At 48.1% G+C, this 23832-nt stretch overlaps 1 protein-coding gene across 3 annotated transcripts; it reads right to left on the reverse strand.

Moving 5' to 3' along the window:
* Positions 1-1351: 1351 nt before the first annotated feature.
* Positions 1352-19400, reverse strand: TBC1D13 (TBC1 domain family member 13). Of its 3 annotated transcripts, XM_081279359.1 has the most exons (12): positions 19241-19400; positions 18295-18368; positions 15509-15549; positions 14674-14735; positions 14422-14521; positions 13522-13604; positions 9588-9747; positions 6325-6535; positions 5616-5779; positions 3572-3732; positions 3298-3355; positions 1352-2458 (listed from the first exon to the last, which is right to left on the reverse strand). In XM_081279359.1, the coding sequence occupies exons 1-12, from the start codon at positions 19261-19263 to the stop codon at positions 2393-2395; spliced, it is 1203 nt and encodes a 400-aa protein (XP_081135485.1). In that variant the 5' UTR covers positions 19264-19400; the 3' UTR covers positions 1352-2392. The 3 variants fall into 3 exon arrangements, with proteins under 3 accessions (XP_081135485.1, XP_081135486.1, XP_081135487.1); XM_081279360.1 differs by lacking the exon at positions 15509-15549 and having other exon boundaries at positions 19241-19306; XM_081279361.1 differs by lacking the exon at positions 19241-19400 and having other exon boundaries at positions 14674-14776.
* Between the last annotated feature and the right edge of the window lie 4432 nt (positions 19401-23832).

Below are 23832 nucleotides of genomic sequence, written 5' to 3' on the forward strand. Positions count from 1 at the left end.
GGACTGAGACCTTCTGTACTCACAGCTTAAGCTGTAGTGACCAAGGTCCTGGGGCGGCTTCCCAGTAGAAGCCTCAGGCACTCTGACTCTGGATCTCCCTTGAGAATCTGGAGAGGAGGCATCAAGGGTAGGTCCCTTCCTCAGACAGTATCCCTCTGGGGAGTTCAGCTTAACCAAGACATGTCCCTGGGCTCTTGACCTTCATCTGAAGGACAAGGAGGGCACTGGACTCAGCTTTCCCACTGAGGAAAATCAGATGCAGTGATTCAAGTAGTATGGTCCCAGGAAGGAAGCCAGGGACAAGTAGGAGGGAATGCATCAGGTGTCCTGGGCAGTGTCTGCTGGGTCCCAGGCAGTGGCCCAAGCCTCAAGTTGTGACGGGGGCAAAGCTGGGGTGGAACTAAAGCTGACAAGTTCTGGGTGAAGGGTGGCCAGCCTGGCAAGAGTATGTCTCTGCCCCATTTCCGGGGTCTCTGAATCTGGCATGGACACCAGCTATCTGGTTTCCCTACACTCAACTCCAGTTCTCAGCCATCCCAGCCAGGACCTGATGGAAATCCAGAAGGACCCAGAAGCAGGGGAAGATGTCAATGTTGATCTTGAGAAACAAAAAGACTAGGCTTCCGACTCCTATCTTCCCAGCCCCAACCCCACCCCAAAGCACTTGCCAACCTACAATAAATAGCCAAGAATCAGAATAAATAGGAAAGAATCTCCAGGACTGTGACGGGAGAGAAGGCGGCAAAGAGGCAAGTGCAGCAGCCCTGGCAGCCCCCAAGGCAAAAACCTGGGGAGGAGACCCTGGGCCCACAGAGCGGCCTCAGGGAAGCAGGAGGCCCTGCCTGCCAGACTCAGCAAAGCTTTGGGGGCTGCTTGGGCCAGCTCCTGGCCAGCCTGGGGAGAGGGTGAGGACCCTTGCTCTGCCCAGCCTTCCAGATCCAGACCACCAGCCCTTCTCAAAAGCTGGGAAGGGATGTGGTCAGAACACAACCCACTCCTTGCAGAACTGGGAGCAGTCAGTGGCTCCTGCTCAGGAAACTCCTGCCCCAAGTCCTGGGAACATCCCAAGCAGGTGACTAGAGGGGGAGGGCCAGCACCTTCCTTGGTGTGTGGAGGACACACCAAGGTGCAGACATGGCCCCCTGACACTGACAGGATCCAATCTATATGTCCAGCTACACCAGGACCCAGGGAGGCTTCATCGGGTCCCAAATGCCCTTTATGGGACTTGTGTACACCCCTGGGTTGGGACTTGTGTACACCCCTGGGTTGGGACCTGGCTGGAAGTCAAGAGGATGACAACATTTCTGAAGCACTTGGATGCCAACCCCTGTTCACAGCCACCTTAATGTCCTTTTCCTTTGAGACAGGAGGACCTTTGGGGGAACTTCTTGCAAACACCTGGGCTCCTTCTCCCGCCTCCATTCCTGGGTAGAAAACAGGGGCAAGAGAAAACATGGGCCACCATTTCTCAGCTACTTTTGGTTTCTAAGATTTCTGTTCTGGAGAGCAGGATCAGATCCCTCCAGTGAGGCACTGTGGACTCCTTCCCAGTCTGGGGGAACTGGGAGCCTCAGGTTGGGGGATGACCAAGGCCAAGGTTGACCATCAGGGACTTTGCTGAGTCGGACTCCTCATTCTGTCTCCAGGTTTCATGGAGTGGAGGTGGGGAGAGGCTCAGGATAAGGCACCCCAAGGAAAAGGGCAGAGAAACAGTAATGGGAGAGGAACAGAGTATCACACACACCTCTAGGAACAAAGCAGAGGGAGGAGAGAAACAGAGAAGGGGAAGCAGGGAGACCTGGAGGGGCTCCAAGACACCCTCCCCACCTCCAAATGCATGTACACACAGAGTCAGGACACCTGGGGGATTCTGGGACACATACACCATTGGTGGCTGTGAGGAGACACACACACTCAGTGGGAGACAAGGGGTGGCCCCAGCCTGGCAGTTGCTTAGCTCCTCTGGTGTCACTTTCCTCTCAGAGAAGCCTAAGCACCAACCCCAGAAGTGGTTTCTGGCCCATTTGCCAAGCACCTCCCCAACCAGCACCCAGGAGGAAACTGGAAGCAGGAAAGGATGGAGAGCAACAGAGCAGAGGCAGGGAGGGTCCCTTGCCAGGATCCTGTGTCCCCAACAGAGAAACAAGTTCAGGAGCTCCATTCCTGCTCAGCAGCTTGGGCAGAGGGTCCCAGAGCTGAAGAGCAAAGAAGGTACCAGGGCTTGGTGGCCGGGAAGCAGCACAGCACAGTGCGCCCACGTGGGAGCGGCCTGGGTTGTGAGAGCAGGTCAGAAGACCTGCTGCTTTCCCTCAGGACGCTGCACATCCCAGGAGCCAGAGGACAGAGGACACGTGGCTGTTCTCCCTAATCTGGGCCTCTTGCTGTCAGGCTACTTTGAGTCTTGGAGTTCCTTGGCTTTCTGTAGGATCTGGCAGACATCTGTGATGGGGTAATCCTGGACATGGGAAAGGCAACAATGTGCCCCTGAAGAGCTGCCCTTGCCACCTCGGCCACACCCACACCCTTCCCACTGGGACCTGTCACCATGCTATGGACCTCAAGGGCAGGGACCACAGAAGACCAGACACCCTATGCATCCTGCCCCAAGCTCTGCTTGTTGCCAAGGCTACACCCATGAATTTAACCAAGCCAGTCATGACAACCCAAAGGTCTCACAGCCGTTCCTCAGGACAGGACTGTCCAATCTCCCCTCTCCCACCTCCTGACACGGAACCCCGAGTTTCACTCGCACTGAGTGGGCTGGGGCTGGGCTGCTGGCTGTGTGGGCATCAGCTCCAAGTCCCTTCAGCAGCAACAGAGCTGTTGTGATCCTGCCAGCTTTACAGATCTAGTTAAGGACATTATTAAAAACCAAACCTAGGCCAGGCACTGGCAAAGACACTGAAGCCTAAGGAGGTTGTCACTTGTCTCAGGTCACATGAAGACACAGCAAACAAGATGTGAACCAAAAGCTGTCTGGCCCTCAAGCCCACATCCTTAATCACCATGCTCCACATGTCCCCAGGTCTGAGCTATGTGCTGGGCACCTGCTGTATCCCAGGTGTGACTAATTTATGGAGAACATGTGGTTTAGAGGCCAAGTCATTAATTTAAGGGCCACACCACACTTGAGGTCAGTGCTGGGCAGGGACTATGACTCAGGAGTCTGGACCCTGACCCACCACTACACTCTCCTGTCCCTGATCCCTGCCTGCATGGCAACCAGCACTGCATGGGTACTTCGCAAGTGCCTGCCTCATGGCTGAGACCAGGCTCCCTTCCAACTTGCATTACCTGCAGGAGCCTCATGTTGATGGTGAAGTCGCCTTCCAACAACTGCTCCCGGATCAGTCTAAGGAAAACAAGTAGCCAAGGTTCTGGTCCCTGGGCAGCCCAAACACAAGCCCAGCCTGAGCCTCCCACCTCTCCCTCACCACCCACAGCATCTGACTTGGTGCTCACCAAGAGGCTTGCTCTGGTCATGAGAGGGCAGCCCCTGCCCACCCTCCAGGCAGAGGCCTCCCCTCTGTCTGTTCCCAGGAACTGGCCAGGTCATGGCCACACTCACATGAGCATGGCACAGCAGACGAGGAGAAGGAAGTCAAAGCGGTTGTCATCAGCAAAGAGGGAGTCCCAGATACGGATGACATCAGGCAGCAAGAACTCCTGGGACAGCAGCAGCGTCAGCCAGCGGAAGGCAAAGAACTGGGGCTTGATATTCTGCTCTTGCTGGGGAGACAGCGGTGGGTTGAGACAAGCATCCGTGTTGGCTGACTGCCGCATACTAGCATGAGCCTAGGGGGTGAACTCTAGGGGGCAGCAGGCCAGGTCTCCAGGTTAAGGATGCAGCGGGCTGGGTGCCAGGGGCAGCAGGGGAGGGGCGCTGAGTTGTCTAGGGAACCTTGCTGTTAGGTGCAGCTGCTTCTTGCCACCCACCAATGTAGATAGATCTTCTAATTTTCCAAGAGAATCCAGAAACATCAACTTCTCTAAGCTCTCAGATGTATAATCGATGGCTCCAAGTCTTTTAAAACACTGTGCAAATTATCACCCTGGACTGTGGCCACACACAGCAACCACCACTGCACACTTAGCACAAGCCTGGCCAAGACTCTTCAAAGAGTATGCACATGCAGTCCACACAACAACACTAAGGCACTTACTCCCTTTGAGAGATGAACTCTCTCATCAGCCACAATGAATAATATTTATTATTTTGGTACTAAGTATGGAGCCCAGGGACACATTACGGAGTCACATCTCTTTCTATTTTGAGACAGGATCTAAGCTGCCAAGGCTAGCCTTGAACTTGCAGCCCCCTGCCTCAGCCTTCCCATTTAGAAGGGATTACAGGTGTGCCCCAAAGAATATTATTAACTGAAAAAAAAGCTTGCTATTAAATAGCAAAAATGGCAATCTGTATTATATTTTTTTTCACAAAACTATTTCATTTACATATAAGTATATCTTCTTTTTACTGAACTGCTTTTTGAAATACACAGGTCACGCCATCATAGTTGTTTTTTTTTTTTTTTTTAATGAAGTTAATGCTTTCTAACTCACTCAGACCTCACTACCTCGGTGTACTGTGCCTGGCACCCAGGGCACTGTTCTCAACTCCCCCTCCCTCCCAGCCTGCCGGGCTCCTGCTATCTGGGCCTGGCCTCCCCCACCTGCCTCAGCATGTGGGTCAGCATTCCTTAGCACATGGGCCAGCACCCCCAGGACAGAGGCCAGCACCCCAAGCATGTGTGCCACTGTTCCCCAGCAGCAGCAGCAGCCACTTTCAACCCCCAGACTCAAGCCAGACCTCACCTGGAGCCAGGGCACTCAGGAACCTCCACCCCTTTCTGTGGGGAGCCATTCTCACATGTGACTGGGCAACTCCCGGTTTGGGTCGGAGGCGCTCTGGCTAAACTGTGTCGGAGCTTTCCCGGCCCTCTCCTGGTGCGAGAGCCTGTCCGTGTGGGGGTGTGACTGACCACTGACCCCGGGGGCCAATCACAGACCCTGACCTTGGAGTGCGGCCCCCCTCAACCTTCATTGGATGGAATTCTCCCCTGAATTTCTTGTTCCCCAATAAAAGGCTACTCCCTGGCGTGCTCTCTCTCTCTCTCTCTCTCTCTCTCCTGCTAGTCCTGAGTAATCCTTGCTGCCCTACCGGGTGGTTTGAGGTGGGAGCCAGAGGGGGGAGCCGTCTCCGACCTGGTCATAGAAAAAGGTAACTGAGTCTGTGTGTTTATTTCAATCTCACTAGTTAACTTTTTTTTTTTTTTTTTAAAGAGAGAGGTGAGAGAGAGAGAGAGAGAGAAAGAGAGAAAGAGAGAGAGAGAGAGAGAGAGAGAGAATTTTTCATATTTATTTTTTAGTTTTCGGCTGACACAACATCTTTGTTTGTATGTGGTGCTGAGGATCGAACCCGGGCCACACGCATGCCAGGCGAGCGCGCTACCGCTTGAGCCACATCCCCAGCCCTCACTAGTTAACTTTTATGCCAAGAACCTCATTAATGAAACCAGTGCGCTGGTCGCATGGTGGAATTGAGGGTACTCAGGAACCTCCACCCCTTTCCACCTGTCTTCCCTGGCCTATGTGATCCAGGGGGACCTCACCAGTTTTAGATAGAGTTCCACATCTTTATCCTTCAAGGTGGAGTACACCTTTTCCATCTTGTAGGTGATACCACACTGCGAGTCATCCAGGCTCTTGATGAAGTTGTCCCGGATCTCGGCCATGAGGTTGGTGAAGCAGAAGAAGGTGTCTGCCTCAGCGTGCTCTGGGAGAGACACAGGGTGTGAGCAGGTGTGTGGGGAGAGAGGTGCTCTCAAGTCCAAAGTGATCTCTCATCCCAGGACATCACCCCAACCTCTAAGCCTCACCAAGGTGACACCTTCATGGTTGGGATGAGTCCTTCCTCTGTCCTTGGCCACTGTCCACCCCACCTAAGGACATTACCACTTTCTTCTCACATCTTCTGGCAATACTGTCCACTCAGCAATTTATTACATGCCCTCCTAACGACAGTATTCAAATCATTATTTAAATCTTACCATTCATCTTTCCACATATATATTCCATGTCTTATTTTCTTAACCAGAAATTAAGTTGTAAGTATCAAGATGTCAGTAAACATCAATATTCTAGAAGGCAGAGTTGGAAAGGCTCCTAAAGATGATCCCAGCCAACCCTTCATTTGACAGAAAATGGAGGCCCAAGCGGGGACATGGCTTCTCAGCCTGCTCTGGCCCATTGGCCTAGCTTGCCTTGGTCCCTTTTCTAGAGAGCCAGCAATGGGATGTGGGCAGCCAAGAGTCAGTCTACCTTTCCATTCGCTGTTGGGATCCGTGGCAAAGGTGTAGTAGAGGGGCCCCACAATCTCATTCATGCCCTGCACGTAAGCGATGCCAGGGTTGAGCTTGGCATAGATGAACAGAATGCGCTCCACCACCTCCCAGTGGGCCTCACAGCCATTGGGCAGCACCTCGTACTCATCCAGGGATGGCGGCACAGAGTTCTTATGGGGGGAGCTCATCTGGGGAGAAGAGGAGGGAGGGGTCAGCTCAGAAGGATAAGGTTTGCCATTTGGCCCATATTTTATTTCCAGCTCATGGGAAAGATAGGCCATTGGAAGAACGGATCAAACACCACCACAAGGATCAAGCAGGCAAGACCAGAATATGAGACGTTCTACAAAACACTTGGGTTAAAATCTAATTTTTGGTGCTAAGTACCAGAGAAGCAGTTACCTCTCTGAGGTGAGGGGTACTAATGGGGAAGGAACAAGGAGGAACTTGCTGGACGATGGGCACATTCCACATCTTGATCAATTGGTAGTTACACAAATGTAACCATAAAAAAGAAATCTGGTTGTGCATTTAAAATTTGTGCATTAACATCACATAAGTTACATTTTAACTTTAAATATAAATACATATACATCAAAAACAGATGACTGGCCAAGACTCTTCAAAGAGTAAGCTGGTGGGGGTGGGGGGAGCTGTTCCAAGTCATGGGACTAAAGAAACAAAACATCCCAAGGCAAGGAGCAGTGGGTGGAGCTTGATGATGCAGCATGTGCCCAGCATGCACGATACTCTGGGTTTCATCCACAGTACTGCAAAATGATAATCAGTAATAATACAAGGCATAAGTCTTGCTTGGATCCTGGTTTGGAATAGAACAACAGAATTACTCCAGACACAAGAGAGGACACCAGGTTGCTCTCAACTGCAAGTGGACTGGGTATCAGTGAGACTTTGGAATGAACCCTCTAGCAGTAGGTAGGAGGAGGCCCTTTTCTTTGGGAGGCCTACTGAGATATCTGCGGTATGGGTCAGGTTCCTGCAACTCTTTCTAGAATGCACACACAGGTAAAGCAACATGAGGAAAGGCCAAGTACTGCTGTGCTCAGGAAGCACACAGGCGTGCATCACACCCTCTATTCAACACCTCTGCATGTCTGCAAATCTTCAACAGGAAAGGTTGGAAGACAGAGGGATGATCCCACTAAAGACTCATGCCAGAGACCCAGGGTCCCCAATACAGGATCCCTAGAGAATTTGTGATGCCCAGGCTCTGCCTTGCACCTGCTCAATCAGAAGCTCCAGGGTGGGGCCTACAGGAGAGAACCCAGGCAGAGCCCATACATGAAGCCACCAGGAAGCACAGTGATCCAGGCATATGAAACTCCTTCCACTATCAACACACATAGGTATGCACATACACGCAGGCTGCATACCTCGGTAACACTCACTCAGTCTTCTCTGTGCCAGACAGTGCTATATGTTCTTCCTCCATTTCATCTCCTTATTGACTAGAATCTTCCTTCAACATCATTTTCAACATGAGGAAACTGAGGCTCAGAAATCTTCAACCACTCATCAAATGTCTCCCATTAAGCGGTGCTCCTGAGACTTGACCTTACACTGGCTCACTCTCTGCAGGCCAGGCCTCCAGGACAGGCTGCGTCTTGAGGATGCTCAGCGCTCCCCAGCTTTCCAAGAATTGGCACTGCCATGACCTTGTTGCACCTTCCTGGCAATCCCCCAGCCAGGCAGGGCAGAAATGACTATGTCCGGTCTGGGGAACAGGAAAGAGATGCCCAGAACAAGAGCCTGGAATCATTTGGCCAGAGTCACACAGCTGGTCAACCTTAACTCTCATGCCCAGCCAGAGGCCTAGGGATGAAGCTATAGGAGGGAGGAGCTCTGCCACCAGGACCAGGTCCAAAAGTTAAAATGTTTAAGGCTCAGCTCTCAAACCCTGCTTATGACAGTGAAAGGAGTGACTGGAGCATGTCCCTTCAGCCAGGAAATCAGCAGCCAGGCAAGGAGGCTGCTTACAAAGTGAGTCACATGGGCACTTAATCAAGCCTCTGGCCCCTCACAAGATTCTGCCAGATCCCAACCCTATCATAGGCACATGGAACCTGGATCACCTGGCTTTGGCCTCGCTCATCAGTTCTTCTATCAAAATCAGTCCCTAGGGGAACACAAGCTTCTATGGTTGTAACCATTTTTAGCTTTTTAAGGTTACAGAGAAGGATTTTTTTAAACTTTAATTTTTATTTATTTATTTTATGTGGTGCTGAGGATCAAACCCAGTGCCTCACACATGCTAGGCAAGCGCTTTACCACTAAGCCACAATTCCGGGCCCCAAAGGAGGGTTTTTCCACTGACGGAGGACAGTGACAGGTTTTGGAGAAAAGCCACAGCTCTGAGTACTGAAGTATGACTATAACTGGAGGAAGAGGCAATGCACTTGTTTAGCTACAAGCAGCTTCTCAGTGACCACAATCTGTCAGATTCTGGGGTTCAAACCTCAGCATGGCTGTTTCAGTATAAATTCTGTTAATTTGGCCTCCTGAGTCTCTGAGATCTATTCCTGCCCAGCCCAGCTCAGCCCAGCCCCTTCCACTCTTGCTGGGATGACAGCAAACAGCTCCCAGCACCCACAGCTCTCCGTCACCAAAGCAGATCTCTTGCTCACCTCCTGTTCAGCATGCTGCAGGGCTCCCAGCCCCTAAACTAAGACCCTGTGTGGCATCGCCACCCTGACCTTTCCTGCATCCTCCAGCACCTTCTCTCTCGCCTCACTCTCTGCCTCTAGCCACACAGGACCCCGCCATTCCTTGAACACCATGCTTTCTCCTTGAACACAAGCCCTCCTGTCCACCTGAACACTTTCTCCTCCATCTTTCCAGCCTCAGCTTAAAAGTCACTTCCTCAGAGAAGGCTTCTCTTGACACCAGCCCTAATCAGTTCCCACCACCCCAGCCCTGCTCCTGTCACACTTTCTCACATCTGTGACTACTGTCACTCCTCTCCACCTAAGACTAGAAATGGGGTCTGATCATTGGCATCAGACCCTTCACTGCCAGCCAGAAGCCCAGTTCATATGCAACGAGCCACTTTTTGGAGAAAACTGAGCTTCAGAAAGCACCCAGAAGCGGGTCTGGCAGGACCAAGGTTACTTTAGGTGACTATCAGGGCAGATGGTCATGGGCCCACTGTGGCTAGTGGTCCAAGGGAAACAGGAAGGGAAAGGATGTCAGAGGAGTTTGGGAGCCCCAGTGAGTACTCACATTTGTGACCCCGCTCCGGTTCCGGGCCACTGTCTGGGATTTCAGTGTTGTCTGTTCCACCCGCTTACGAAGGGTCTCAAACTCATTTTGAGGGTCCAGGATGAGGAGACAGGGGTATTCAGTGGCCCTCTGGAAGAAGGATATGTCTGGGCACAACCTCCTGTCAAGAGGGAACAGGAGAGGGCTGGGGTTGTGGCTCAGTGGCAGAATGCTTGCCTAGCATGCATGAGGCACTGGGTTCGATCCTCAGCATCACATAAAAATAAACAAATAAAATAAAGGCATTCTGTCCATCTGTAACTACAGAAAAACAATTTTTAAATAAAGAAAAAATAGTGGGGGCTAGGGTTGTGGCTCAGCGGTAGAGCACTCGCCTACCGGGCAAGGCAAGGCCCTGGGTTGGATCCTCAGCACCACATAAAAATAAGTAAATTAATTAAAGATACTGTATCCAACTACAACTAAAAAATAAATATTTTTTAAAAAATAAATTAAAAAAAAAAAAGAAGGAACAGGAGAGCATGCTGCTCCTGTGGCCATTCCAATAGAACCTGCTGCCAGGGGCCCAGCATTCCCAGGACATTTTTTGTTGCTATTGTTTTGATACTGGAGACTGAACCCAGGGGGACTGAGCCACATCCCCAGCCCTTTTTACTTTTTATTTTGAGACAGGATCTCACTAAGTTACCTAGGGCTTCACTAAGTTGCTGAAGCTGGCCTAGAATTTGTGATCCTCCTGCCTCAGCCTCCTGAGTTGCTGGGATTATAGGCATGTGCCACTGTGCCTGACCCCAATTTTGTTTGCTATAAAATTATAACATTTTGGGGCTGGGGGTGTGGCTCAAGCGGTAGCGCGCTCGCCTGGCATGCGTGCGGCCCTGGTTCGATCCTCAGCACCACATACCAATAAAGATGTGTCCGCCGAGAACTAAAAAATAAATATTAAAAATTCTCTCTCTCTCTCTCTCTCTCTCTCTCTCTCTCTCTCTCTCTCTCTCAAGCGGTGGCTCAAGCGGTAGCGCGCTCGCCTGGCGTGCGTGGGGCCCGGGTTGGATCCACAGCACCACATACAAACAAAGATGTTGTGTCTGCCGATACTAAAAAAATAAATATTAAAATATATATATATATATATATTTAAAAAAAAAAAATAAATAAATAAATAAATAAAATTATAACATTTTATCTAAAAAAATGTTTTTTTAAAAAGCAAGTCTGGGGCTGGAGTTGTGGCTCAGCAGTAGAGTGCTCTTCTTGCACGCGCAAGGTACTGGGTTCAATCCTTAGCACCACGTAAAAAATAAATGAGTGAAATAAAGGTATTGTGTCCAACTACAACTATAAAATAAATATTAAAAAAAAGCAAGTCTGGGCTGGGGATGTGGCTCAAGCAGTAGCACGCTCGCCTGGCATGCGTGCAGCCTGGGTTCGATCCTCAGCACCACATACAAACAAAGATGTTGTGTCTGCCGAAAACTAAAAAATAAATATTAAAAAATTCTTTAAAAAAAAAAAAAGCAAGTCCACTACACATGTTGATATACCCATTTTGGTATGCATTTGTAAAAAGATACATATAACCTTTTTACAGACACATACACCTTTGTGTGTGTGTGTTGCACTGTGGATTGAACCCAGAGCCTTGTGCATGTGAGACAAGCACTCTACAAACTGAGCTGTATCCCCAGCCCCAATATATATATTTTAAAGTGTCTTTATGGTCATACAACCTAACTTTTCTCTTTTTTGCAGTACTAGAGATTGAACCAGGTGCTCAACCATTGAGCTACATCCCCAGCTTTTTCAAATTTTATTTTAGACAAGAGGCTGGCCTCAAATTTGTTATCTTCTTGCCTTAGTCCCCCGAGTAGCTGGTATTACTAGACATGTGCACCACTGTGTCTGGCTTTTTCAGACTTCTTATGCATGCTACATTACAAATCTGCTTTCGAGAAACATGGAACAACATACTACAATTACCCACAGTGTGAGCAGAACTCCTGTTCCTCCCCAGAACCACAAAATGCAGCTCTTAACCTGGCCATTAGAACACCTGAGGGTACAGTATTGTCAGCCTAAGAACAAAGACAAGAGACCCTTTCTTGCTCAGAGGGGTATCACTAAGGGTGACAGAAGCAGGACCTTCCTCCTGACTTCACCCCATCACAACCTTCTTCCCAAGCCGTGGGCCATTCTCACAAGCTGTCCCTCAGCCCAGGAGGTTCTTCCAACAGCTCTGGGCCTCCCGTCCTTCCTCTTCCTTCCAGTCTCATGCTGAATCACCTCCTCTAAAATAAGGGCCCCTCTTACTCTCTCAAGAGCGCTGGTTTTTTTTCCCCGTTCCTTCACAGCATTCACAGTGTTTGCAATGATGTATCTGTTGAACATCTGCCTCCTCTCAGAAACTGGAAGACCCCTGCTGTCTTTTTTACCCCTAACCCCTACTCACACAGGCACTGAAGGAAGGCACACCTAGCCTGTGTCAGAATAGACTAATGTGGGGATCCAAGAGCTGTCCTTTGGAAATACTGACGGGTCACTGTGCAGGACAGAGACTGTCGTGTCTGACCAGGAGAGGACTCAGGCAGGCTACTGTGAAGGGAACGGGCTCCTGGGACCTTCTCAAATGGCTGATCTAATGTTTCTAAGGGACCCTCTCAGCTGTGCTAAGACCAGCATAACACTCTTATTTCTCTGTGGTGCTCCCAGGCCCCCTCAATGTTCTGAACCTGATCCATCTCCCTCCTTCACAGATAAGTAATGTTCAGAGAGCCTAAATCACTTGCTCAAGGTCACCAAGTAACAATCAGCAAAGCTGTAATGGAAACTAGACAAAGAGACTCCAGAGTGCTTGACCACCCCACTGCTCCAAGATAAACCTCCCTTCCACCCCTCCCCTAGCCTCCTGGGAGATTCCACACACTGCCAGACTCCCCAGCCCAAGAGCATAGCAGAGACAGCCTTCCCACGTTTCTTCATCAAGTGAAAAATGCAAACACATTGTAGCTCACAATTTTTTAAAAATACATGCCTGAACTTGTCATTCCCTTCTTAAAACCTCCGTACCACAACTACCCCGTGACCTTGGGACCAAGTCTGAGGTCGTCCCTGCCTCCCACAATAGCCTTGGCATGACTCCTCAGATGTGCCCAGCTCCATGGGCTCTCAAGGCCCCCCCCAGGAAGCTTCAGCCTACAATGTCCTCTCTCACACTCTCTCCCCGAGGTCCCCACTCCCTGAATCTCTGCTGGAACACTGCTCTCTCAGACAAGGCTTCCCCAAAGCCCCAAGCTCCAGCTTCTCCCTCAGAGCACTCACAGGTGCTAATGGCACGTACCATCTAATTGGATGAAAAGTCTGCCTGGACATCTTCCCCTCTAGCTTCAAAGCTCCTTCTATGAACAGGAGCTGTATCTGCCTATTTATTCAGTGCTCAATCCTGAGTATAACCCTGAGCCTGACCCTCAGGAAGGGCTCAATAATTATGGAATGAATGACGAATCCCCAAACACCTGGGTACAAATGAAACCAGGCATGGATAAGGAGAGCCAGTGCACATAGGCACAGATGCCCACCCCCTTGTGCCCACAGCCTGGACCCACCCAAGGGAAAGTACGCCAGCAGCTCCTCAAATTCCCACCCTGAGGGCGAGGGTGGACAAGGAAAGGCCTGGGTGTGGTGGCACACACCAGTGATTCAAGCCACTCAGGAGACTAAGGCAGGAGAACTGCAAGGTGAAGTCTAGACTCAGCAACTCAGTGAGACCCTGTCTCAAAATAAAAAATAAAAAGAGCTAGGGGTATAGCTCAGTGGTTGAGTTTCTCTGGACTCAATCCCCATACTACAAAAAAAAAAAAAAAAAAGGGAAAGCACAAAACAAAAGAAACCCTTGGAAGGCTGCTAAGCCAGCTGCCAGCCTCTACATGCCTCTTACCGGACATCTTTGTCGATCTGCAGCAGTACCTCGTTGTCCTTGAAGTACGTGTTCCACCGGCTGTCGGGGCTGGGGTTGAGGGGCTGTGGGAGACAAGCAGCTGCTCCGTCCAAGGCCCAGTCAGGGAGGTCCCAGCCTGAAGACCTGAGCAGTGGCCTCACAATCCTCCACAGCCTCAGTTGTGGCCAGGCAGCAGCCTGAGAACCACTAAGAGGTCAGAGCACAGGCCTCAGAGCATGTTCAAACTGCACAGCTGCCAGTGAACCTGTGGTCATCTCTGCTTGGCAGAGACTGTTATTTCTGTCCACCACCCCAGTTGCAGAACTCTGCATTCAACAGGTGCTCCTAAAGGTCTGCTGCATGGTTGAATGAATGAATGAATGTTGGATCATTAGGCTTCTTTAAATTTCATTTACTCCTCTGAGCTATCAACTTCCTCCCTTGGAGGATAGGCCCAAGACCAGGCCATCTGCAATTTCTGCACTATGAAGCACCCAGGAAGCAGCTCAGTATTGGAGAACGGAGCTTCCTCCAGGCCAGACATGCAGCTTACCCTCACTTCTGCCCTGCTCTGCTTCCTTCAACCAAGCAATCACAGGACCCTCCTCAAAAAATCGGAATGAGGGCTGAGCTGCAGCAACGGGCGCAGGGCTGCACCGACAGCACTCTTGGGGATACTGGTTCTTGTCTATGTTACTGACTAGGCCAGGCCATTTGGTTGGGCAGGGAGAGACAATACCTGTCAGGCTGGCAACACAATGCAGAGAGGAGGAATTGGCAAGGCCAGAGGGGACCCAGGCCAGGCTGCATTTATCCTCTGACAAGGAAGATCTTCATGGCTCCAAATCCCCTCCCCACCCCATTAAACAGCCTCAGTCCCTGTTGCCAACCCCTACTCACATGGTCCTCAAAGGTCACATCCTCCCTGGATACACCCATGTTGGCCTTGGCAATGCCAGGCTGTATGATCATTTCCCTCAGGAACTGAGAATATAGCTCCCTGCAGGAGAGAAGAGGAGAGAGGGATGACGCCTGAAGGTCTTGCCCAGGGAGCCCAGACCAGAGAAGCAGTAGAGGAAGCAGGACAATCTTGGCAATGCTAGTCCTCTCTGATCAAAATCCCTAGCGTCGTTACCCTTTCATGGGTCCTACCTCTGCTTGGCCAGGATGGAAGTCCATGCAGCTCTCTCCAGGGGGAGGTAGTTCAACAAGATCTGCAAAGAGGGGCACAGCTCTGAGGACTCCTGTCCCAAGCCTGAACAGCAGATAGAAGCAGATGAGCCTCAAAAAAGGCCTCATGAATGGGCTGGAGAAGTGGCTCAGTGGCAGAGCACTTCCTAGCATGTGCGATGCCTTGGGTTCCATCCCCAGCACCACACAAAAAAAGAAAGGTTTTTTTTTTCTTTTTTGGTGGTATGGGGATGGAACCCAGTGCCTTGTACACACAAGACAAGCACTCTACCAACTGAGCTATATCCCCAGCCCCCAAAACAAAGTCTTCACAAAGCCCAGAACAGATCAGATGACTACCCAGGAACGCAGACCTGAGCCTCCCTTTCCTCCCCACTGCCTCTTCCTCCTTTACCCCTAAGTACCTTTTCCTCTGCTTTTCCTCACATTGATTCTTCCAAATCATAATAAAACAAGGTGCTCAAAGGGGCTGGAAACCAGGATACTGAGCTTCCACCAACATGTCTGCTAACAGTTTCAGGCACAATACAGCCTTTGTTTTGTCCCAGTAAGCACCACTTTGGCTGTGCCATATGTGCCAGAAGAAAGGGCCTTTACTGGCATTACAAAGTGAATCTTCCCCAAGGCGATGCTGGAGGAGATGCCAAGGACAGGAAACCCAGAACTTCCCAGAAAAGCTTCCTCAGACAAGCAAGGAAAGGTGCAGAATAGGAGGAAGGGGCCAAGGGTGGGGATAGCCCATGCAGGAACCCAGGGACTCTGAGCAGAGCAGTAGCCCCACCCCAGGCACACCCACCTTCCAGCAGAGGCACCGCAGTCCGCCCTCACAGGGGATGCCTGTGGACACAGCAGGCAAAGGTCACCCCAGGCCAGATTCCCAGACCCCCCAGCCATCCACCTTGGAGCCAGTTGGCAGGGAACAGAGTGGGCAAGAAGTACTTCTTCAAGAATCACTGTCCACAAGATCACTAAGCTGGACGCTCACTCTCCAGTTTCTGTCCATGGCCCCAGCCCTCGGCCCAGAGATCCCTGTCTGGGATGCTCTTTTAAGGAAGACACCTTCTCATCCTTGATCTTTCTTCCTCAGGGGAGCCACTACCAAGCACTAACTCTACCCACTCAAATCGTTATATATAAACAACAATGGCTCTGTGACTTCCTCATAGCATCCATCACAACTGAAATTATGTAATTTGGTTTTTAGTTCTGATATTAGAAATTGAACCCAGGGGTACTTTACCAATAAGTTACACCCCCAGTCCTTTTCTTTTTTTTTTTTTTTTTTTTTTTAAATATTTATTTTTTAGTTCTTGGCGGACACAACATCTTTTGTTGGTATGTGGTGCTGAGGATCGAACCCGGGTCGCACGCACGCCAGGCGAGCACGCTACCGCTTGAGCCACATCCCCAGCCCCAACCCCCCACCCCCAGTCCTTTTCACTTTTTGAGACAAAATCTCTTTAAGTTGCCCAGGCTGACCTCAAACTTGTGAGCCTCCTGTAAACAGGCATGCATCACCACACCTGGCTACTTTGTATATTTTAGTGTATGTAACTCCTACTACTGGGAAGCCTCAGAAAGACAAGAACCTAGAGAAGGGCCTGTCACACAGAAGGTATTCAATAAGCACTTGTGGAACACAAACTAAGCTATGGGGCTAGGTACTTTGTACTTTACAGACATCATTTCATGTAACACTTATTATACCCCCAGAAAGGAAGAAAGATTAGCATCATCATCCTCTTTCTCCCCGCACCCTCCCCAGTCCTGGGGATTGAACCTGGGACACTTTATCATTGAGCTATCCCCCCAGTCCTTTGTATTTTTAATTTTGAGACAGGGTCTGGCAAGATTACTGAGGCTGGTCTCAAACTTAGGATCCTCCTGCCTCAGCTTTCTGAGTAGCTAGGATTACAAGTATGCATTACTACACCTGACTCATTCTTATCTTACTGATTAGGAAACTTATCTGGAAAGACACAGCAATCAAGGACCTGAACACAGGTCTGACTCTAGAGCCCAAACTCTTTACCATCACCAAGACTGCCTCCCCTTTGGTGCCTAAGTCCCATTGCAGAAAGTCCAACTGCTCCTGTAATGGTGTCAGAAACCTCACAAGAGCAGATGTTGTGATGGTTTCCCTGATACTGTGAACATGAGCAAATGCCCTATAGATTCTGAATCGACATGAGCATATACTTCTTGCTGTCAAATTTACAGGGACAGGGCTGGGGTTGTGGCTCAGTGGTAAGCACTTGCCTAGCATGTGTGAGGCACTGGGTTCAATTCTCAGCACCACATACAAATATATGAATAAAATAAAAGTCCATCAATGTCTAAAAAATCATTTAAAAAAATTTACAGGGACAATGACAATCTATATGAAGACCGTGGGATTTTTTTTTTTAAAGAGAGAGTGAGAGAGGAGAGAGAGAGAGAGAGAGAGAGAGAGAGAGAGAATTTTTAATATTTATTTTTTAGTTCTCGGCGGACACAACATCTTTGTTGGTATGTGGTGCTGAGGATCGAACCCGGGCCGCACGCATGCCAGGCGAGCCCGCTACAGCTTGAGCCACAACCCCAGCCCACCATGGGATATTTTTAAAGGTGGGAAAAAGCAGGTGATCTCTATGCTGAAAGATTAACCATGCTGGAGAGGGCAAAGTCAAACATAGCTAAGTTTTACCTCCTGTTACTGTACCAAGGCTGGAATTTTACCATTAACCAAAGTTCACTGTCTCCTTAGTCAGCTTTGATCCTAAGCCTGAGAACCTGGAACCACCTTTAGCTAACCAAGTTCCCAACCACAGAACCATCTGAGGAGTGAGGAAAGGCCAAACTAAGGTTCAAAAATTTCCCCACTCTCGAAGATGGGAGGGAAGGGGAGGGGGGATAGTAGGGGATAGGAAAGGTAGCAGAATACAACAGTCACTAATATGGCATTATGTAAAAATGTGGATGTGTAACCGATGTGATTCTGCAACTTCTATTTGGGGTAAAAATGGGAGTTCATAACCCACTTGAATCAAATGTATGAAAGATGATATGTCATGAGCTATGCAATGTTTTGAACAACCAATAAAAAAAAAAATTCCCCACTCTCATCCTCCCATTTCTTATTTATTTATTTATTTATGGTTCTAGTGATTTAACCCATGGGTGATTTATCACTGAGCTACATCCCCAGCCCTTTTTATTTTTTATCTTGAGACAGGGTCTCACTAAGTTGTCTAGGGCCTTGCTAAGTTAGGGAGGCTGGTCTTGAAATTGTGATCCTCCTGCCTCAGCCTCCCAAGTCACTGGGACATATGTGTGAGCCACCACACCAGATTTCATCCTTCCATTTCAATTCTCTCCAGTGACTCCCAGGAACATAGGCCTCCCTATCTAAGGCTTAACTGTAGCTACCAGTCCTCTGGGTAACTTCTCTTGAGATCAGGACACTGCTACACAATCTGTAGAAGGCCCCAAGAGTCAGGCTACTCCCCAGAACTGACCAGGTATGGCTTTGGATGCCTTCCCCTCCACTTTAGCCATAAGACTGTTGTAGAGAAGGACTGAAAGTGCAGGGTTGCTGCTTACCACTAAAACTGAGTTCCCGCAGCTTTTCCAATGCAATTGAAGGCTCCTTCAGGACATCCTGAAAATCTGCAATCCTAGAAAGGGATAGGAGGAGGCAAATTTAGCACACTCAAACCCCAAGGTGCTGACTTAGTCACCAAGCCTGCAGCCCACAGTTTCCTTACACTGACCAGTCTCCAAGCTATAAACCACTTCTTCCTCTGAACCCAGAAACAGAATGCCAGTGAAGAGACTTGGGAGATATTCTTCTCTAGAGCTTTTCAAAAAAGCACCACAAAATTAAGTAAGCACTTTCTAATGTTTAGTGAAGTGGCATTTGCTGGGCACTTCCTGATGACCAGGCCCAGTCCACAGCAAGGCCACTACCTGAATTCAACCAACTCTAGGAACCCGGAGTAACCTGATCTGCAGACAACGGACCTGTGCAATCTGCCCGGAGTTCTTCACGCTCAAAAACATAACCATTACAAGATCTCTGAGCCTGCCCTGAGGCAAGGACAAAAGGTTTAAAAAGTCCAGGAGGAAAACTGAAGAGTGAGCAAAATTTAGCCAATGCTTCAGAATTCTGCCGAGGGGAGAAGACAGACGGCAGAATCAGGGTTTCCTAGTACTTCTAGCAAGAAAAGGCCAAGAGGGACAGGGCGCATTTGGAGAAACAAGTACTGGGCAGAGGGCTAGAAAGGGGGAAGGGGATGTGAGATCTGGATGAGGAAGACCCAGGGGAAGGCGTCCAGGGGGGAGGAGAGAAGGGTGCAGGGGGGCAACCCGGCGACTGCGCGGCGCGTCTCCTCCGGCCCACAGGCAATGAGGTTAAAAAGTGGGCGCCCGAGACCCTCTGCCCCGGAACCCCGATTCCTAGCCGCACACACGCCGACCCGCTCGCGGGGCAGAAAGGGCGGCTCGGCCAGGAGCGGCCGGCCCAGTCGGCCCCCCAGTGGCCCCTTACCGGCTCTTGTGCAGACTAGACATGGTGTTGACTTCTGGACCCCCCAGCTGCCTCCGCAGCCTCAGCCTCCTCCTCCGCCGCCGCCGCCGCCCCCAGGGACGCGGGGCGCTGGGTGAGAGCCTCCGGCCGGAAACTAAGCCACAGTCGCGCGCGTTCCGCTCAGCCCGGTCCAGCTGGCCCCGCCCCGCCGGTCACGTGCCTCACTTCGCCGTTCCGCCAGGAGAGGGCGCCCGGAGCCCTCGGCCCAGCTCCCCGCCCCCTGGACCTTGCGGACAGAAGCGAGGACACCCACGCAGACTGCCTCCCTGGTCTGTTCCTTGAGCTCTCCTGGGCCTCAGTTTCTATCTACGCAGTACCTGTCAGCCTGTCTTCTTCCTTACAATTTAACGACTGCATGATTGTTTCCTGGACATCAGTCTATGCTGCTGATCTGGGCAGACCCCCTGTTTGCCTTACTAAGTATCCAGTCCTATAAGCAGTGGCGCTCAGAGCAGGTACTGATCAGTACAGGAAAGAGGAGTAAGACTACGATTCAGTGTTTTCCTTGACTTTGGGATTTCATGAATAGTAGAATTTCTGTTATTGAATCACATATTAAGAACAATCGAAAAGGGAAAGATTTCAGAAATCCTTCCCGAAGGGGCTGGGGTTGTAGCTCAGTGGTAGGTAGAGCGCTTACCTAGCAAGTGCGAGGCACTGGGTTTGATCCACAGCACCACATGAAAATAAATAAATAAAATAAAGATACTGTGTCCACCTACAACTAAAAGGAAAGAAAGAAAGAAAGAAAAACAATTTTTAAAAAATCTTTTTCAAAAAAAGATGGCAGGCAGCCTTAGCAAGATTTTCTCTACACAGGCATGTGAAGATTCACAAACGTCCTCGTTTTTTAAAAATTTCTTCACAAATTGGTAAAAACTTTAACACTGAACTATATAATTTCTAAACTCCCTTTAGCTCTCATGTACCTGCACGCTACGATTTCACCGCCCAATAGACCAGGCACATAAATATCTGTTCCTTTATTCACTCATTCCACAAAAAATTTCTGCTCACACTATGTGCTAGGCCCCATACAATCATCCCTCAGTATAGAGGGGAATTGGTTCCAGAATGACCTCCCAACCCCCTCAGGATAGCAAACTCCAGGATGCTCAAGTCACTTATATAAAATGGCAAAGCATTTGCATATAACCTACCCAGATTTCTCTGTATACTTAAAATCCTCTTTAGTGTTGGGGGTATAGCTCAGTGGTAGAGCACATACCTAGCATGCCCAAGGCCCTGGGTTTAATCCCCAGCACTGTACAAAAAAAAAAAAAAAAAAAGGAAAAAATATCTTTAGATTACTTATCATATCAAATACAATGCAGCTACTATGTAAATAGTTGCTCTACCATATTCTTTAAGGAATGAGGACAAGAAAAAAGTCTGCCACATGTTCAGAACACACAGTTTTTCCAAATACTTGTGGTCCAGGTTTAGATGAATTCACAATGTAAAACCTATAGATATGAAGAACCAACTGTACTAAATATTTCTGCAACATACAAGATTAAGTTCCTCTGTATAATTATATATATATATATATATATATATATATATATATATATATATATATATATATAAATTATGGTTCTAGTGATTTAACCCAGGGGTGATTTATCATTGAGCTACATCCTCAGCCCTTTTTATTTTTTATCTTGAGACAGGATCTCACTAAGTTGTCTAGGGCCTTGCTAAGTTAGGAAGGCTGGTCTTGAAATTGTGATCCTCCTGCTTCAGAAGAAGGTAGGAGGAGATATATATATATATATATATATATATATATATATAATTGAAGCCAGGCATGGTGGCACACAACTGTAATCCCACTTACTTGGGAGACTGAGGCAAGAAGATCTCAAGTTTGAGAATGTAATGCAATGTAGAAAGCCTCTGTCTCAAAAAGAACTGGGGACAGCTCAGTGGTAAATCACCCCCTGGCTTCAATCCCCAGTACTAAAAACTAATCAAACAAAAAACAGCTGGTGGGGCTGGGGATGTGGCTCAAGCGTAGCACGCTGGCCTGGCATGCGTGCGGCCCGGGTTCGATCCTCAGCACCACATACAAACAAAGTTGTTGTGTCCGCCAAAAATTAAAAAATAAATATTAAAAAATTCTCTAAAGGGGCTGGGGATGTGGCTCAAGCGGTAGCGCGCTCCTCTGGCATGCGTGCGGCCCGGGTTCGATCCTCAGCACCACATACAAACAAAGATGTTGTGTCCGCCGAGAACTAAAATAAAAATAAATAAATAAATAAATTCTCTCTCTCTCTCTCTCTCTCTCTCTCTCTCTCTCTCTTTCCCCCTCCCTCCCCCTCTCCTCTCTCTTTAAAAAAAAAAAAAAATTCTCTAAAAAAAAAAACAGCTGGCCCTTTAAAGACAAAGGAAAAAAAATCACATAAATGATAACTTAATAAAAATATGGACAAGGACTAAGAATGTGAGTCAGTTGTAGAGTGCTTCCCTGGCATGCATGAGAACCTAGGTTCAATCCCTGGCACCACCACCAAAACAAAAATATGGACAAGGCAGGCTTGGAGGCACAATCTTGTAATCTCATCGACTGGGGAGTCTATGATAGGAGGATCACATTATCTCAAAATAAAAATTAAAGCGGGCTTTATGTAATTCAATGATAGAAAGTCCCTAAATTAAATTTCCAGTATCACAGATAAAATTCAGACAGTTGGCTATCACTTAAAAAAAAATAGAGCTAGGAAGTATACAATGAAAGAGTGCTCTCCTGGCATAAGTGAACCCTGAATTCAATTTCCAGCATTGTAAAAAAAAGGGGAGGTGTTTGATATCCCAGAAAGATATGCTAGATGAAATAAAGCTTGGCATGGGGAAAACCTATATCATTAGAAGAAAAATATATACAAAACTTATATTACAGTCTTAGTGAAGGAAGATACAAAGCCCCAAAGTCATGAAATATAAGATAGCTATGTCACCACAAAAATTTTTAAATTTTTGTGTAGAAAGCAAATGAGAAATACCAATAATGAAAATATTTGCATCTTTAGACAAAAGGTTCATGCCTATAACACATAAAGAAAACTCACATCAACAAGCACCTCCATAGGAAAGGAAAAAAAGCAAGAATTTATTTTTTCACAAAGTCTATTTTCTACGGTGTGCCAGACATATGATAGGTATTGAGTATTTAGTAGAAAACAAAATAGAATAAATCCCTGTCCTTGAAGCTTGACATTTTAGTGTGAGGACACAGGTGTAAAATAAGATAAATTAGAAAACTGAATAGTGTGACAGATGGTAATAAATACTACCAAGAAAAATTAAGGAATAGGTTGTGGGAGTTGTGAGAGCCAGAAGATTCTCCAAGGTGATGGCTAAGCCAACACCCAAGGAGAAAAGTCAGCAAAACCCATGAACAGGTATGTCAAAGAAGGCATAAAGGGCTGGGGATATGGCTCAAGCGGTAGCTCGCCTGGCATGCAGGCGGCCCGGGTTCGATCCTCAGCACCACATACCAACAAAGATGTTGTGTCCGCCGAGAACTAAAAAATAAATATTAAAAATTCTCTCTCTCTCTCTCTCTCTCTCTCTCTCTCTCTCTCTCTCTCTCCTCTCTCACTCTCTCTCTAAAAAAAAAAAAAAAAAAAAAAAAAGGAGGCATAAAAATGTCCCTCCAAAACCAACCCAATGCAACATTAAATTAGACAACAAGCTAGACAGGGTGGGGTGCCCTGTGGTTCTAGCTACTCAGGAGGCTGAGGCAAGAGTTCAAATCCAGCCTGGGCAACATAGTGAGACTCTGTCTCAAAAAAAAAAATTACTTATTCATTCAATGGGTTAATTGAGTAACAACATTGAGTCTTCCAGATTGGTAAAAGTAATCAATGTTTATTACATCCACCATTAGTGGGTGCACCCTAAGGCCCTTTTTATTAAAAAAAATATATATATATTTATATATATATATTGAACCCTGGGCTTCATGTACGCTAAGAAAATGCCCTACCACTGAGTTATGTCTCCAGTCCCCATTTTTGACTATTTTGAGAGGTCTCTCTACATTTCCTAGGCTGGTCTTGAATGTGTAATCCTCCTGCCTCAGTCTCCCCAGGGGCTAGGATTACAGGTGTGTGTCACCACACCCAGCTTACACTATGTACTCTAGTTTTTATTTTTATTCATTTATATTTTTTGCGGAATTAGGAATTGAACCCAGGACCCTGCACATACTAGACAAAAACTGCCATTGAACTATATCCCAGCTTTTTTTTTTTCTTTTTTAAGTACTCCTTTTAATCTGGTGCCTGTCACTAAGCATCACTTTCTTTTCTTTCTTTATTTCTTTTTTTTTTTTTATTTTAGCTGTAGATGGACTCAATACCTTTGTTTTATTTATTTTTCTTATGTGTTGTGGGGGAATTGAACCCAGGTCCTCGCACATACTAGGCAAGTGCTCTACCACTGAGCTACAGCCCCAGCCCCAGCATCACTGTTTTGAGATTTATATACACCATAGCATGTATCAGCACTTCGTTCCTTTTATTGCTGTATAGATTTCATTATATGAA

The sequence above is a fragment of the Spermophilus citellus genome, assembly GCF_964194105.1.
Source record: "Spermophilus citellus genome assembly, chromosome: 2".
In the NCBI taxonomy this organism is placed as follows: domain Eukaryota; kingdom Metazoa; phylum Chordata; class Mammalia; order Rodentia; family Sciuridae; genus Spermophilus; species Spermophilus citellus.